This window comes from Cervus canadensis, chromosome 29 (genome assembly GCF_019320065.1).
Source record: "Cervus canadensis isolate Bull #8, Minnesota chromosome 29, ASM1932006v1, whole genome shotgun sequence".
Classification (NCBI taxonomy): Eukaryota; Metazoa; Chordata; class Mammalia; order Artiodactyla; family Cervidae; genus Cervus; species Cervus canadensis.
In genome coordinates, this window is record NC_057414.1 from 36,086,763 (window position 1) to 36,102,951 (window position 16,189).

Below are 16,189 nucleotides of genomic sequence, written 5' to 3' on the forward strand. Positions count from 1 at the left end.
GCACACCATAGAGTTAGTAAAGTACAGCAGAAAATGTGTTTGCTAGGAGAACAAGGAACTAGAGCTCCAAGCATCCTTAACTTGTCCTGAAGAATCCCCCCAAGATGAAAGGTTGTTGCTGAACCATGCAAAGATGCCCAGATTCTTGGCCTCCAGAGGAGTGGAATTCAATTCGGTGCCTGAGATGAGGCTTGATCGCTCAGAGCTTTTGTATAAAAAAGTTTTATTAAAGTATAATGGAGATAGAGAAAGCTACTGACATAGGCATCAGAAGGGGGCAGAAAGAGTACCCCCTTGTTAGTGTTAGCCATGGAGTTATATACTCTCTCATTAGTTATTACAGTGAATTGAATTAATGTCTGGAGGTTATAAAGACCTCAGTAGACCTACTCCCATAATTTACACCTTAATATAACAGGATTAGCCAGAAGGTTTTGTTCCAGAGACTGTCCTCAAGTGGAATACATTATTGTTATATAATCCTAAGTAATGTAGAGGGACAAAAAAATGTCCTTTCTTCCTCCTTGAGAATTCCAGACCCCTCTCTCCTTGGAGACCCCTGAACTTCTTATCAATCTGCCTAGAAATTAACTCTCTCAACAATATACATCATTTACATACTCCTTTCTCGATTTGGATCCAGCCAGTTGTTCCATGTTCAGTTCTATCTGTTGCTTCTTGATCTGTATTCAGATTTCTCAGAAGGAAGGTAAGATGGTCTGGTATTCCAATCTCTGCAAGTTTTCCACAGTTTGTTGTGATCCACAGTCAAAGGCTTTTGCATGGCCAATAAAGTAGATGTAGGTGTATTTCTGGAATTATCTTGCTTTTTTTATGATCCAGTGGATGTTGGCAATTTGATCCCTGGTTCCTCTGCCTTTTCTAAATCCAGCTGGAACATATAGAATTTCACAGATCATGTACTGTTGAAGACTTGCTTGAAGAAATTACTTTGGTAGCATGTGAGATGAGTGCAACTGTGTGGTAGTTGAACATTCTTTGAAATCGCCTTTCTTTGGGATTACAATCAAGAGGACCTTTCCAGTCCTGTGGCCACTGCTGAGTTTTGCAAATTTGCTGGCATACTGAGTGCAGCACGTTCACAGCATCATCTCTTAGGATTTCAAATAGCTCAACTGCAATTTCATCACCTCCACTAGCTTTGCTCATAGTTATGCTTCTGAAGGCCCCCTTGCTTCACATTTCAGGATGTCTAGCCCTAAGTGAGTGATCACACCATCGTGGTTATCTGGGTTATTAATATGTTTTTTGTATGGTTCTACATATTCTTTCAACATCTTCTTAATATAGACTGCTTCTGCTAGATCCATTACATTTCTGGCTTTAATTGTGCCCATCTTGCTTGAAATGTTCCCTCCCTACCTCTAATTTTCTTGAGCAGATCTTTGATCTTTCACATTCTATTGTTTTCCTCTATTTCTTTGCACTGGTCACTTAGGAAGGCTTTTTTGAAACTCTTCCTGCTATTCTTTGGAACTCTACATTCACAGGGTATGTCTTTTTTTCTCTTTTGACTTTTGCTTCTCTTCTTTCTTAAGTTATTTGTAAGGTATCCTCAGACAACCATTTTGTTTCTTGCATTTCATTTTCTTGGGGATGGCTTTGATGTGATACATAGAGTCGAAAAAACAAGGATAATTGCATCCAGTTCCATTACTTCATGGCACATATATGGAGAAACAATGAAAACAATGTTTGAGGAAACTACAAAAAATAGTGAAAGACAGGGAAGTCTCTTCTGTTGCCATACATGTAATAACAAAGAGTCAGACATGACTATGCAACTGAATAATACCAATAAGAACAGAAGATCCAGTGAAGCCTCTGGCCCTGGTGGGAGTGGAGAAATATTTTGGTGGAAGGCTAGGCTTCCCATTCTCTGGTGCATTTCCTTGAATCCAAGGAAAGGAGCACAAGATATTGACTGTGTTACCAAACATTGCTTTCTAAAAAGAAAAAAAATAAAAAAAAAAACTATTTTCTGCAGGAGTGAGAGGTTTGACTGAGTTTGTGCTCTAGATTTTACTGAGGGATGTGGAAGGAAACTAGAGTGGGCTGAGTCTGCAAAAACCAGGTGACCAGCTGCTGGAGGGCGAGGCATGTGATAAACATTCTGCACTAGGTGGAAAACGAATCCAGAAAAAGTGTCCCTTCTGGAGTGTACATGCCAACGTATCCTTTTGTTGCAGCAGATTACTTCAGTGGTGTTTTGGGGCAAGCGAGAAATGCACAATGGGTGGTTTGCTTTTGTCAGTTCCTGTGGATAGTTAGATGACCCAATGTCTGGTTACTTCACTGCATGGTTGGAATCATGCTTGGGAAAAAATACTAGATGAGGTCCACACATATTTCATCATTAAACAGAAAGCATAGGAAGGTTTCTATGGCAACTGTAGGTAATTTCAAACATGAGGGGCCAAATGGGGACAGTTTCATTTAACAGGCTGAGATGGGACTGTACAGCATGCCATAGTTTTTACTATGACAGGTAGCCATAAGAGCTACTTGTTGCTATGCTGGAGATGTGGGAAACTGACAAGAGACCAAAAGCCTTACAGCTCTCTGTGCACTGCAATTTCAGGCTAGAAGTCATTGGCAAGGAAAGGCTGACAGGTAAGGCTGGGAAGGGAGTAATCTGAGCCAGTAGTCATTAGCTCTTGTTGGAGCCCAGAAAACAGAAGCATCAACTCAGAGTTCTGTGTCATGGTTCAGAAATAGAGGTCCTTTGGCTTAAATCAATATTTAGCCTTGGGGATGGCAGCCATAACCTCTAAGCAGTAGATTCCCTTCTCCCCGGGTGGGAGGATAATTCATATTTGTTCCAGACTCAGGAACCCAGAAAGCCCTCTCAGTGCCACTTGTACTTAGCAGGCACACATGCAATCTAGAAGGTGCAATTATCATCATGGTGCCCATTTTCTAGATGAGACAACTGAGGTTAAGGGACTTGATCAAGTTCACACACCTATACACGTGAATCGCCAAGCAAAAGCCCAGGGCAACAGTCCTCAATTTGTGTGTTTTTGCTCCACACCCACTGGGAGTGGTGGGTGGTGATCTGGCACCAATGCATACGCAGAAGCAAGCAATATTCAGGCTTAAATTGAAGAAAATAAGAAAAAACCTCTAGAACATTCAGCTATGACCTGAATCAAATCCCTTATGATTATATAGTGGAGATGAAAAATAGATTCAAGGGATTAGGTCCGGTAGCCTGCAGAACTATGGATGGAAGTTTGTAACATTGTATGGGAGGTGGTCACCAAAACCATCCCCAAGAAAAGCAAATATGAGAAGGAAAAGTGGTTGCCTGAGAAGGTCTTAAAAACAGCTGAGAAAATAAGAGAAGTGAAAGGCAAAGGAGAAAGGGAAAGATACAGCCAATGGAATTCAGACCTCCAGAGAAAAGCAAAGAGAGATAAGAAAGTGTTCGTAAATGAACAGTGCAAGAATTAGAGGAAAATAATAGAATTATAAAGAGTATAGGACTCTTCAGGAAAATTGGAGCTACCAGAGGAACACTTCATGGAAACATGGGCACAATAAAGGACGGCAAAGTCAAAGACCTACCAGAAGCAAATGAGATTAAGAGGAGGTGGCAAGAATGCTGAGATGAACTGTACATAAATGGTCATAAATTAGGGATAGGGATGATGCTTGTGTCACTCTTGTAAAGCCAGATATACTGGGGTATGACATCAAGTGGGCCTTAGGAAGCATCACTACAAACAAAGCTAGTGGAGGTGATGGAATTCCAGCTGAGCTCTTTTAAACATCCTAAGGAATGAGGCTATAAAACTGCTGCATTCACACTGTTTATAATAGCCAGGACATGGAAGCAACCTAGATGCCCATCAGCAGATGAATGGATAAGGAAGCTGTGGTACATATACACCATGGAATATTACTCAGCCGTTAAAAAGAATTCATTTGAACCAGTCCTAATGAGATGGATGAAACTGGAGCCCATTATACAGAGTGAAGTAAGCCAGAAAGATAAAGAACATTACAGCATACTAACACATATATATGGAATTTAGAAAGATGGTAAGGATAACCCTATACGCAAAACAGAAAAAGAGACACAGAAATACAGAACAGACTTTTGAACTCTGTGGGAGAATGTGAGGGTGGGATATTTCAAAAGAACAGCATGTATACTATCTATGGTGAAACAGATCACCAGCCCAGGTGGGATGCATGAGACAAGTGCTCGGGCCTGGTGCACTGGGAAGACCCAGAGGAATCGGGTGGAGAGGGAGGTGGGAGGGGAGATCGGGATGGGGAATACGTGTAAATCTATGGCTGATTCATATCAATGTATGACAAAACCCACTGAACTGTTGTGAAGTAATTAGCCTCCAACTAATAAAAAAAAAAAAAAAAAAACTGCTGCATTCAATATGTCAGCAATTTCGAAAACTCAGCAGCGGCCATACTGCAGGAAAAGGTCAGTTTTCAACCAATCCAAAAGAAAGACAATTTCAAAGAATATCATGCAATTGTGCTCATCTCACTTGCTAGCAAGGTAACTCTCAAAATTCTTCAAGCTAAACGTCAACAGTACATGAACTGAGAACTTCCAAATGCACAAACTGGTTTGAAGAACCAAAGATCAAATTGCCAACATCCATTGGATCATAGAGAAAGCAAGGGCATCCCAGAAAAACATTTCTCTCTGCTTCGCTGACGTGCTAAAGCTTTTCATTTTGTGGACCACAACAAACTGTGGAAAATTCTTAAGGAAATGGGAGTATCACCTTACCTGTCTCCTGAAAATTCTGCATGTAGGTCAAAAAGTGGCAGTTAGAATCAGACACGGAACACTGAAATATTTAAGATTGGGAAAGGAACATGACAAGGAGTACATTGTCACTCCTGTTATTTAACTTCTATGTAAGATACATCATTCAATATGCTGGGCTACATAAATCCCAAGCTGGAATCAAGATTGCTGGGAGAAGTACCAACATCCACATATATGAAGATGACACCTCCAAAATGGCAGAAAGCAAAGAACTAAAGAGCCTCTTGATGAGGAGAGGAGATTCAAAAATTGGCTTAAAACTCAACATTCAAAAACTATTCACAAAAACATACTCAACATTCATGGCATCCAATCCCACCACTTCAAGGCATATAGATGAGGGAAAAGTGGAAACAGTGGCAGAATATTTTCTTTGGCCCCAAAATCACTATGGACCTTGACTGCAACCACATAATTGAAACACACTTGCCCCTTGGAATGAAGACAGGCTATGAAAAAATTGGACGTTATATTAAAAAGCAGAGTGTCACTGTTCTACAGAGGTCTGTATTGTCAAAAGTATGATTTTTCCAGTAATCATGTGTAGATGTGCTATCTGGACCATAAGAAAGCGTGAAAGGCAAAAAAAAAAAAAAAAAAACTGAGCTTTTGAACTGTGGTGCTTCGAAAGATTCTTGAGACTCCCTTATACAACAAGGATATCAAACCAGTCAATCTGAAAGGAAATCAACCTCTGACCCCTGCAGTCTCAGCTGAGGCAACTAATGAGGGCCTCCAGGTGGAAATAATGGATGCTTCCCCTGCAAAATTGCCTAACTGTGGCAGCTCCAAGCAAAGAGTTTGTAGCTCCACCCTTGGAGGAAGCTCAGAAAGGCTGAAGGCTCTATGTACCCTGGGTCCCCCAATACATGTGTTGCATTCTCCCCAGCAGCATTGGAGGCCAAGGAAAGGGCCTGGCCTCTGGTCCCTGGAGGATGGGGATGGCTCAGGGATCCACTGGAGCCATCACTTACCGAGTAGGACTGGAAAAGACAGAGCAGGCATGTGTGGCAGACAGCTGGTGACTGGGGTGTGGGAACAAGACGGAACCAGCTCTGCATGAACTACCTCACCCAGACTCCCCTGGAGGAGAAGCACAGTGATAGGAACATCTGAGATGGGACAAAAAGAGTCTACTTCATTAGCCCTTAGAATTCCTCTGAATGAGGAGATGGTGGAGTTGGTGGGTCATCAGGAACTCTTCCATGGCCTTGACCATCCCCCAGTTTCTATACTTGGGGCTGCGTATCCCCAGCTTCAGGCATGTAGTTCTGGAAGAAACTGACAATCATGTGTGCTGCTGGGTCAGGGCCAATGACCATGTAAAGCCAGTTGTAGGACCGCATGGCCCTGCCAGGATGGCTGATCTGGGGCTGTACAGGTGATCTGAGGTGGGTCATTCAGAGAACACCATTGAACTCTGATAGCTCTGAGCTTCTTTCCTTACTAGGTGATGCCTTGCAGATATAAATCCCTAGGGCAGGTAGCTTGGACTCCCTCACTAGGTGTAGAAGCCTTAAGAAGAAAGTTGTTAGGCTCAGACCCCCAAAGAAGAGCAAAGGGAAAGAGCGAGGGTGAGAAAGAGAGAACTGATGACTTCTGATTTCTTGGGTCCAGTCACTGAGATCTTTGTATTTGCTCTGATTCTTGTGTCCTGGATTCCCAGAATCATTTCAGTGAGTCTCCCTTTTCCTTGAAGCCATTTGGAGTTGGGCTCCTCTCAATTTTGATTCAGGCTAGGTTCTAGAACTTTCACTCTCAGACACAAACAGAGGCACCCATTTGTTTCAGCACCTTTATGAGTGAAACCCTTTATTCTTTATTGAGAATAGGATGTGCAGACCACCAAATACAGTTCATCAGCATCCTGGGCAGGAGTGCCCTAAGTGGGAGTGAGTGTGTGTTAGGAGTGGCCTTACTGATTCCTGAATCACTCCAAGCGTTACACTGCCTGTGCCAGGCCAATCCTGTCATTTCCTCGATCAAAGACCGAGAAATACTGCCTCAGGAAGACGTCACCCAGGATCCAGGTCTCTGTAGATGTATTCACTTGGTTCTCTCTAAAGCCAATATAGCAGTCGCCGCTAGAATCCTGGGGAGTCAGAGACACACATCAGTCAGCCTGAGCCCTTACGTGCGACTCCCAGAAATATCCAGACCCAGCACCGTTCTTGGTTTTATTTCCCTCTTTTGGTAAGTATCAAGTGGTTTTATGAGCAGCAGGGATGTGTGAGTTCATCCAAAACCAAAAAGGGCCCGTACATGCGGCTGCCATGAGGAAGGGTGTGGTGAGTGGAGGACTGGGAGTTGGGGAAATAGTGGAATGATAAACAACAAAGTCCTACTGTAGAGAGTAAGGAACTACATTCAATATCCAGTGATAAACCACATGAAAGAGAATAAGAAAAAGAATATATATTTTTTTATGTGTATAACTGAGTCACATTGCTGTGCAGCAGAACTTAAGGCGACACTGAAGATCAGCCACACTTCAGTACAATTTTTAGAAAAGAACAAGAGTGTTCATTGTTCTCCTCACTCCCTATTTCTTTCCTTCTGACTCCTGCTCCTTGTTTTCTCTACCAAGAGTGCAGGTCCTCCTCTGGCATCACCACAATCCAAACTGTATTAAAAACCTATTTTTTATTGGAGTATAGCTGATTAACAATATTCTGAGTTTCAGGTGGACACTAAATGGACTCAATTGTATGTAGCTATGTATCCTGGTCCCAAAGATACCCCTCCAATCCAGGCTGTCATATAACTGAGCGGATTTCCCTTTGTTACAAGTAACTCATTGTTGGTTACCCATCTTAAATATAGCAGTGCCCACAACACGTTCTTGAAGACTTAACTCAGGAACACTGGGAAGCCTCCTTCAGCCCACACTCACCCCAGTTGGCCACCTCAGGCTTGGTTGGGTACTTTGGTTCCCCATTACCACCAGTCAGTCTGTAGCCCTCATCACCCCTAGTAAGTCCCCAGTGCCCCAGTGCAGAGCACCTTGGGATGCCATTTGCATGGAGTCCAGTGCAGTGTTGCCTAGAACCAAGCAACCCTCCATATGGCTCCATGAGTTTGTGGTTTTAGAATTCCTGAAATTCCCTCTGTTCCTGAAAGCCTTCTTTGAGCCCATCAGCCTGCTCTGAACTCCCACAGGGGGCTGACATGAAGCATCCGCCCTGTGCCAGGGTGAGCAGTTGCTGTGCACCCTTATTCACCTTTGTATCCAACATCCCTAACCCGAGTAAGGGTCGGGTACCCCAAATCACAAAGGGGACACCTGGCCAGAGCAAGGGGAAGAAGCAGCCGAGATCTAGGGTGACCATGTAATTCATCATCCAAAGCAGGAAAACTTTGAGAAGGGAAGGGAGACTGTTATTTTATGATGGGACATCACACTGGGATTGTCCCCAGCCATTCTCCTTGTAATATGGCCTATTTCAGGGACTGCTAGCACTGACTTTCATGTTCATGCACCTAAGTGTTCAGACTGAAATGAAGCTCTCTGAGGACTGAGGGCCTCAGTGTTCCCCTCGCCTTGTGACTCCCACCATGCCAGCATGGTGTGGCGTCTCCACATTTATTTCAGGATGATCAGTGTCCCAGACAGCCCTTTACTGTCAGGTAGTTGGTTCTGTGGGAGGCACTGGCCCAGCCACAAGGCTCAGAGCATCTGCAATGGTGTGACATGGCCTGCAGAGGGCGCCCTCCTCCAAGCAGCAGCCCGTTGGTTCCTGCAAGCTCCAGTTTAAGAACCAACCCTCAGTATTGCCCCCTCACCTTCATGGTGTAGGCTTGAGCTGGCAGTGGGTAGTTGATGCCGTTGATGGTGAAGTCAATAGAGGGCAGGGTATTGACCACAGAACATGAAACGTAGTGCTGTTAGAGAGAGAGAGAGAGAGAGAGAGTTTGGCCCTGGAGATCCTTGATGTGTGTGGAGACTGGGAGTGACACTGGGGCAAGACCATTCACCTCGGTGGCGCCGAAGAGCCTCAGGATGTTATCGACCAGTCTTCCTGGGCCAAGGATCAGTGTCGTCCCGGTGTCCACAAAGGCCTCACAGCCGTTATTACAAGCAATAACCCGGCTGTTAATGGAGATGCTGAGAGACAGTGGAACAAAGTGGGCATCAAGGTCACTCTGAGTCCCCCCAGAGCTGCCCCATTCCTGACTGTCTCCTAAACAGCCCTTTGTCTCTTGCCCTGACTCTCTTCATCTGCTCTCGACACTTCACCTCCCTTGACATCCTTGAATCCAGTTCTTGAATACACCAGGATGTTTTGTAGCTTGACACAAGCTGCTTTTCCTTCCTAGAAGAGTCCCCTGCCCTTTGACTAGCAAAGTTCTTCTCATCTTCCAGATTTCAGCTTAATTGTACTGTTTTTGAGGAAGACTTTCTGCCGGTGTTTATCAGTCTCGTCTCTTGGTCACTATCTGTAGACCCTTCCTCACGTCTAGCACATACCAAAGTCACAAGTAACTAAGTGTGGGTGTCATTTCTGTGCATCTGCCTACTTAGATGTGAGGGCTAGTTTTATTCTCATTGCCTCTCTAAAGTGCCGGCACACAGTGGATGCCCAATGTGTGTCTGTTCAATGAGTGAATGAAAACTGTGAAAATAATAAGAAACATCCAGAGAGCTGTATCCTGTGGGGAACAAATAAATGGGTCGAACACAGAGTGAAAATAAGATTCACAGGGGCAGCAGATTCTCATAGTAGGGGAAAGAGGCGCTCCTCTGGGAGAGGGTGTCTCCCAGCACTGCTCCTACAATCAGCTCAGACCCTGAGACCCTGGCCAGGAAATACATGACTAGCCCACAGAAACTCCAAAGGACAGATCACCTTTTGTCTGAGGGTATCACACAGAACCCTATCAGTTATTGCCTCTTGTCCTCAGGTCACTCCTGGATCCCACCTTCATGATTCTCTCAGTTATAACCCCTGCCCCACTCTGTGCTCAGGGACGTGGGGTGTCTTTTTTATTAGTTGCTTTCACGTCTTAAGACTGCAGCCAACCTCTCTCCACTGCTGGGTAGCTTCTCCATAAGGAGACCAGTTTTCCCCATTTTCTGAAGACTTTCCCTGTTTCTAAACTGAGACTTTTCTGTACTGAGAACTTGCTTGGACCCAGGTGGCCCTGCACAGTTGGTCATCTTATAACGCTGGCCAGGCTAGGGAAATCCTCCCTGATCCTGTTCACCACACTGCAGAGTCCTCTGACCGTGCTCCCTGCCTCACAGGTCAGCAGGTGCAGCGGTCTCCCAGCTTCACAGACCTCTCTGGACCCTGTGAGGACCCTGCACTGAGCCCTGGTCAGGAGGCCTGGGGATTATGAATCCATGGGCTGTTTGTGTACCTATGTGATTGCGTGTTTGTTTTTATATGTGTTTGTATGTGGCTGTGTGTGCTTCTGTGTCTCTGACTAGCTATGCATGTTTACATGTGTCTCTGTGTATGTTTATACGTGTCTGCTTGTTTTTTCCATGTGTCTGTGTGTCTGTCTGTGTCGTTGTGGGTGGTGTATATATCTCTGTGACTATTTGTCTGAGAATGCATTTGTGTGTGTCTGCCTGTGTCCATGTACAGTACTGGGAGACTCCCTTGGGCTGACCATCAGAAGGAGAGGCTTACCGGTCCATGTGTACATGCCAGTCATCTGCTTGGATCAATGGTACCCAGTTGAGTGCTCCCTGGTAGTAGGATTTATCCACCCCACCAAACATCACCACACTGCCCTCCGGCTTGCCTCTGTAGAGAGAAGACAGTGGGGGGATCCTTGGAGGATGATAACAACAGCACTGTCTGAGAGCTGTGCTTGTCTACCCTCAAGGCCCTAAAAAGGTCCTCATCGACAGATGCAGAAATTGAGTCTAGGAGAGATTGAGAACTAGACTGAGGTCAGTTACTGGCTAATGAGTGGCACATAGGAGGCTAGAAGCTGAGTCACCTGGCTGGGCTCCACCCACTATATCTTCTGAAGATGCCCGGAACCTCCTGTGACATGAGTGCTCAGACACCCTCAGAGGACAGGGTGCTGAAGCATTTTGGCTTTCCCCTTGTCCACTTTGTCATTTTTCAGGAAAATCAAGGCCTGCAAGTGCTAAGGGTGTGGGATCAGGTCACTCAGAGTTGGCTCCACTGGCCTGTGACCTCTAATGTCCAAAGGGCCCCACACTCAGAAGGGACCCCACCTCTGTTCTCCCTGTGTTGAAATGCCTAATATTTCATGAACAAGGGGTCCCACACTTTTGTTTTGTGTCCCAAACTTTCATTTTTCACTGGCTCTTGCAAATTGGGTAGTTGGCCCTGGGCTCGCTTTGAAATGCTAATGAAGAAGGAAAGATAACCCACCATCCTTCTCCTTCCTTACCAAATTCATAAGCAAATCCTAATGTCTTTCCTTCCAACTTGATTCCTGTTGCCTTCCATTAATCATCCTCCTCACTCATCCCCCTAGATCAAGTTACTGATTTTGAGCCCAAGAGCAGGGTTATGTTCCAATAAAACATTATTTATAAAAGCCAGTGGTGAAGCCAGGTAGGGCCCTGGGGCCATAGTTATCTGGGATTATATTAGCTCTCAAGATACTTATTAAGTGTTCTTTAAATTTCCTACAACTGAAAGCAAATTATAGCAAATTTGGAAAAATGGATTGTCCATCTCAGACTTACTTGCTCAGGTAGAAGGCAAAAACAGGCTCAGAAATGGCACCTTGATTCTTCAGGTTGTCAAAGATGGGGATGCATCCAGTGAGAGATAAGTTGGGGTAGTTCAAGCCCAAGACACCATCAAAAGGCATTCCCTCAAACCCGGAATTGTTCACGCTTAGAATAAATGGCTGGTCAGTACTTACGAGGTCCCCAATCTGTGGGAGAGAAGAGTGATCCCACTTACAGATACATGAAGTGGGGCTAGGACTGAGCTGGGGTGCTTTGCCATTATATCCTTAGAGAAGAAATGAGGCTTGCCTGTGTGTTCGTTGGACCTCAGTCAGTTAGACCAAACTGGGAGGGGAATTTGGGTTCCATTTGTGAGAGGCTGTGAATTTTAAAACATCTGCCCCTCTGAAAAACACCACCTGAGTGAGTCAAATTGGCCTCGTGGCTTCTGTACAGGTAGGGCAACCAAGAGTCAGACCAGAACCCATCGGTGCCCCCTTATGGACAAAATGCACCGAGAGAAAGGTAGCCTTCACTTTGGCATCACTTTGACCTAGTGACAGGAATGGACTGCATTCTCTGTAAGGTACTGTGGATTCTGCATCTGTCCAGGAAGACAGAAGCTGAAAACACAATCTTGCTTGCAGGGATCTATGAAATTCCTGCCTGGGGACTGACTTTTGGGGATATGTGTGTCTTTGTGTGAGTGTGAATGAGAGAGAAAGAGAGGGGGGGAATTACTCAAGTACTTTGGGGGAGTCAGGCCATAAGTTTTGTTGGACTCTCAAAGGCCCCCTCGAGTGAGAACTCATTTATCAGCCCCCTAACTTCTCAGGCCTCCAGTTTCCCAGTCTGGGTACCTGAAGCCTTTGACTGCCCTGAGGGTCCCCAGATCACTTTTATCTTGTCCCCAAACACCTCACAGCAACTTCAGTCCTGAAAAGCCAGTTGAGCTCCACTGTTTACCGCATGTGTGTCCTCAGCAAGGCCCTTGCTGTCTGCACCTCAGTTTCCTCATACGTTTCATGAGTTAAACAGAGTAACTGCTGTGCGGGTTGTTGCAGGACTAAAACAGTTATCACCTGAAAGTGCCTGGAACAGTCTGCGAATATAGAAGTGGGTGCTTCTTTCCCCTCTTCTCACTCCCAGCAAAATGAACTTGAACTGCTCATGGGCAGAGAAGCTGCAAGTCCCCATCTCAAGCCACTCTCGGTTAGCTAATCTGTGTGCTCCTGTGTCATCACGGGCACTGCCTCCCCAGGGACAGGATCCCGTGGCTAAGATGGCCATTATCTATGGGAGTTAGGTTAGGAAGTGTCCTGCCAGAAGGTCCTGCATCTGTTTTGCAAGCAGTGGTCACTTCATTGCCAGTCCTGACTCAGCTTTTGTTACACTCTTACCCGAACGGTGTCATGAACAACAACTCCCTTCATATTCCCAGCAGTGTATTTGATTCTGAAACCCGTATCGGTAGGCTGGAAGGTGGAAGACTCACGATGTCTGAACAAAACGTGTGAAGCTGCAGACACAAGAGATAAGTGTCATCAGGTGCTAAGGGTCCAAAATAGGGTGGCAGGGCAATGGAAAGATGGTCCAGGTTCAGAGTGTCTGTACTCACAACAGAATTGGCTGGAGCAAAGGACGGAGGGCACCCACAAGTCAGATGAGCCTGTGTCAAAGGCAACCTGGAATTCCTGAGGGGGTGTTCCAATGGTGATATTACCCAGGTAGAATATCTAGCGGGAAAAGCATTGAGTAGGTTAGTGCAGAACTGGCTACCCTCTATTCCCACACACATGCCTCCCTCTGGATGTCACATATCTCTTGAGATCACTTTCTAACCACCATGCAGCTCACTGACTTTGGTCACAGAGGTGCCTGCATTTGATATATTTTTCCTGTGCTGCATGGTATGCAGGATATTGACCCTATGACCAGGCTTTGAAGTGTTACCTCCTACATTGGAAGCACAGAGGCATAACCTCTGGACCTCCAGGACCACTGGACATCCAGGGAAGTCCTGGTGCCTTCATTTGAGAAGCTCTGTAGTCTCTTCAAACCAAGCCTTAGCACCCCCTTCTCCAGGACGTCCTTCTTGATCAACCTCAGCCACTCCCTCTAAACTCAGACCACATTCAATCAACCTCACAGAGGTGACCCTTTCATTTGATATCTATTTACTAATACACCTATCTTTCAGGCCGGTTGAGCATTCTTGAAGACAAAATAAGCACTTTCTCTAATGTAAAAACAGAAACCACAGTGTTAGATACTTATGCCTTACACGGAATACGGGTTCAGTAACTTTTTAGGGCTGTGGTTCTTGCTTCTGTGGAACCTGAATTCCTCTTCTTGGGGATTCACAAATGTTTTGCCATTGGTTCTACCATTTGATCAGTGACAGTTCCCTCTTCATCTGTAACTTACTGACTCATTTATTTCAGAAGGAACAAACTCCCTCAAACTAATGACACATCTTTGACACAGAAATGGATCTTTACCTGCCACCTGGTACTTGCCATGCCCAGTCACAAAGATCAACAGTTGAGGATGAGAGTGTGTTCTCCTCTGGGTGGGGTCCCTGTGTTCCAGTGTTTCTGCCTTCTGCAGGAACCCCAACCCCACATCCCACCTGGCACCTCCAGATGAGCCCCGGTGCTAGGCTAGAGCACGAGGGGGTGCTGTGGAGCACCATCCTCCCAAAATACTCACATCCTTGATATTTCTCAGGAGGTGAGTAGTTATATTTGAGCCAGGAGAAGAAGTCTGGTACAGTCTGTAAGCATGTTCCTTCAGGAAATTGTTCAGCATGTTTTTCTCACTGCGGGTTTTACTCATCAGCTTCACTCTCGTTAGAGGTATTCTTTACCGAGCATTTGACAAAGAAAACAAAGTCGAAGCTAAAATTAGCTGTCAGTGTTCAGGTAAAACTGTCATTGTAATGGCCCTGTGTATTTTCTAATCATTTTTATGAGGCACATTATTATCAGAATTTTATGCATATACCAAGGCAAAGACATAGGTTTGATTACAGGTTCTGTTCTGCAAGCTGGGATAAGCCATATGACCATCTGGTGTCTCAGTCTCCCCCTCAGTAAAATGGTGGAATGTAGCAATACAAACACTCCAAATAGAATACCTTTGGGATAAGTGAAGTGATGGATATAAGGTACCTGATAAACAGGAAGTCTCAACAATGACAGCCATTAGCATCGCTGGTGCCATCCCACTGTATCCTTCTCATAGAACCTCAAGGAAGGAGGTAGAAGGGGGACTCATGCTCTTTTACAAGGGAGCAGTTTGAAATACAAGAGGTTACTGAGTTGGCTGTGGTCACACTGCTTGTCAGATATAAATCTGTATATCAAAACGTGTATCTTTCTCCAAGTTGAAAGAGAAGAGGGAGTTGAAAGAAGAATCCAGGAGATAGGGAACAAGTTAGGGAAATTCAGAGGGTCAAGAAGGAAGGATGAGTCAAATGAAAAAGTAAAGGAAAACAACACAGAGAGAAATACACTCACAGAGACTTCCAAAGAGAAGGAGAGGTCAATGATAGTGATACAGAGATGCAGACATAGACATATACACACTGAAGTAGACAGGGAACAAAGAGGACATGTTGAATAAAATGTAGAAAACTGCTATTCTACAAGACATCCACATAGACTGTGCACTGAACAGTTGTAAGGAGTTGCACTTTCAGTAGGTCATGACTTGACCTGAAGAGTTGTGCAACCATGCAAATCTCCACCAAGACCCTTGGGATCCACACTTCCTAAAGCAAGGTACTTATCAATACGTAAGGGCTGAATTTCAAGACTGTCAGGGAAATATTCATTCCCATCTAAACCTGATGGGTGGAAGAATAATCAGGTGAAAAGAAAAAAACTGAGAAAGGAAGATTATGCAGCTTACAGTCCCCATACTTACTTGACTATGCACTCTGAGAAGGCCACCAGCCCAAGGAGCACAAGCCACTTCATGCTTCTTTCCTGGCTCCAAGTACTCAGGGAAGTTCGGGTTCTTAGCATGTAGTGGTGACCAGGAGCTCCTAGTTATATATGCTCTGACCTACCCTATTTTCCCCTTTACGCCACTAATAGATCTGATAAAAATACAAAGCTTTCGATAAAATCTTTACCTCATCAGTGTCCTTGGCAAATGGACTTTGAAGCTTCTCAGAATACAGACAATTGAACTGTAATCACTTACTTGAAGCTTGGCTGGAAAATAACTGATCTGCATGGACATCTAAGGAGACAATAACCATGCCTACTTGGAGAAAAATCTGCTAAGAACATCAAGCAAATGGTAACTAGGGGCCATACTCGACATTCATGGTTTCATGTCATCTTCCTAGCCACTTCATGAGATATGCATTGCTGTCTTCATTGGAGAGGAGATTGCTAGGAGGATAAGTTTTCAGATGGCAAAGTGAAGACTTCAGGGACAGCCCAGGGACATACAACTGGCCTTAGGTAGTGGGTCTAATGGCAGGGATCAGGGTACCTTTGATGCCCGTCTGCATCAAAGATTTAGGGCAGAGCAGTACTTCCATTGCATGGGTTTTGGTATTGGAAAAAAATGTCATATTCATCCACAAGATATTTTATATCATCCAACAAACATACAAGGAAGAACTGTGTGCTGGGTTCTGGGTTACAGGCTTCAAAGTCAAAGTTGATCAAGACAAAGGT

At 44.8% G+C, this 16,189-nt stretch overlaps 1 protein-coding gene across 1 annotated transcript; it reads right to left on the reverse strand.

The window, feature by feature from the left end:
* Positions 1–6,770: 6,770 nt before the first annotated feature.
* On the reverse strand, positions 6,771–15,508 carry LOC122430695 (pregnancy-associated glycoprotein 1-like). Its single transcript, XM_043451537.1, has 9 exons — positions 15,423–15,508; positions 14,205–14,355; positions 13,111–13,228; positions 12,893–13,011; positions 11,505–11,698; positions 10,465–10,581; positions 8,804–8,933; positions 8,612–8,710; positions 6,771–6,920 (listed from the first exon to the last, which is right to left on the reverse strand). Exons 1-9 carry the CDS (start codon positions 15,473–15,475, stop codon positions 6,771–6,773), a joined length of 1,131 nt encoding a protein of 376 aa, XP_043307472.1. The 5' UTR covers positions 15,476–15,508.
* Between the last annotated feature and the right edge of the window lie 681 nt (positions 15,509–16,189).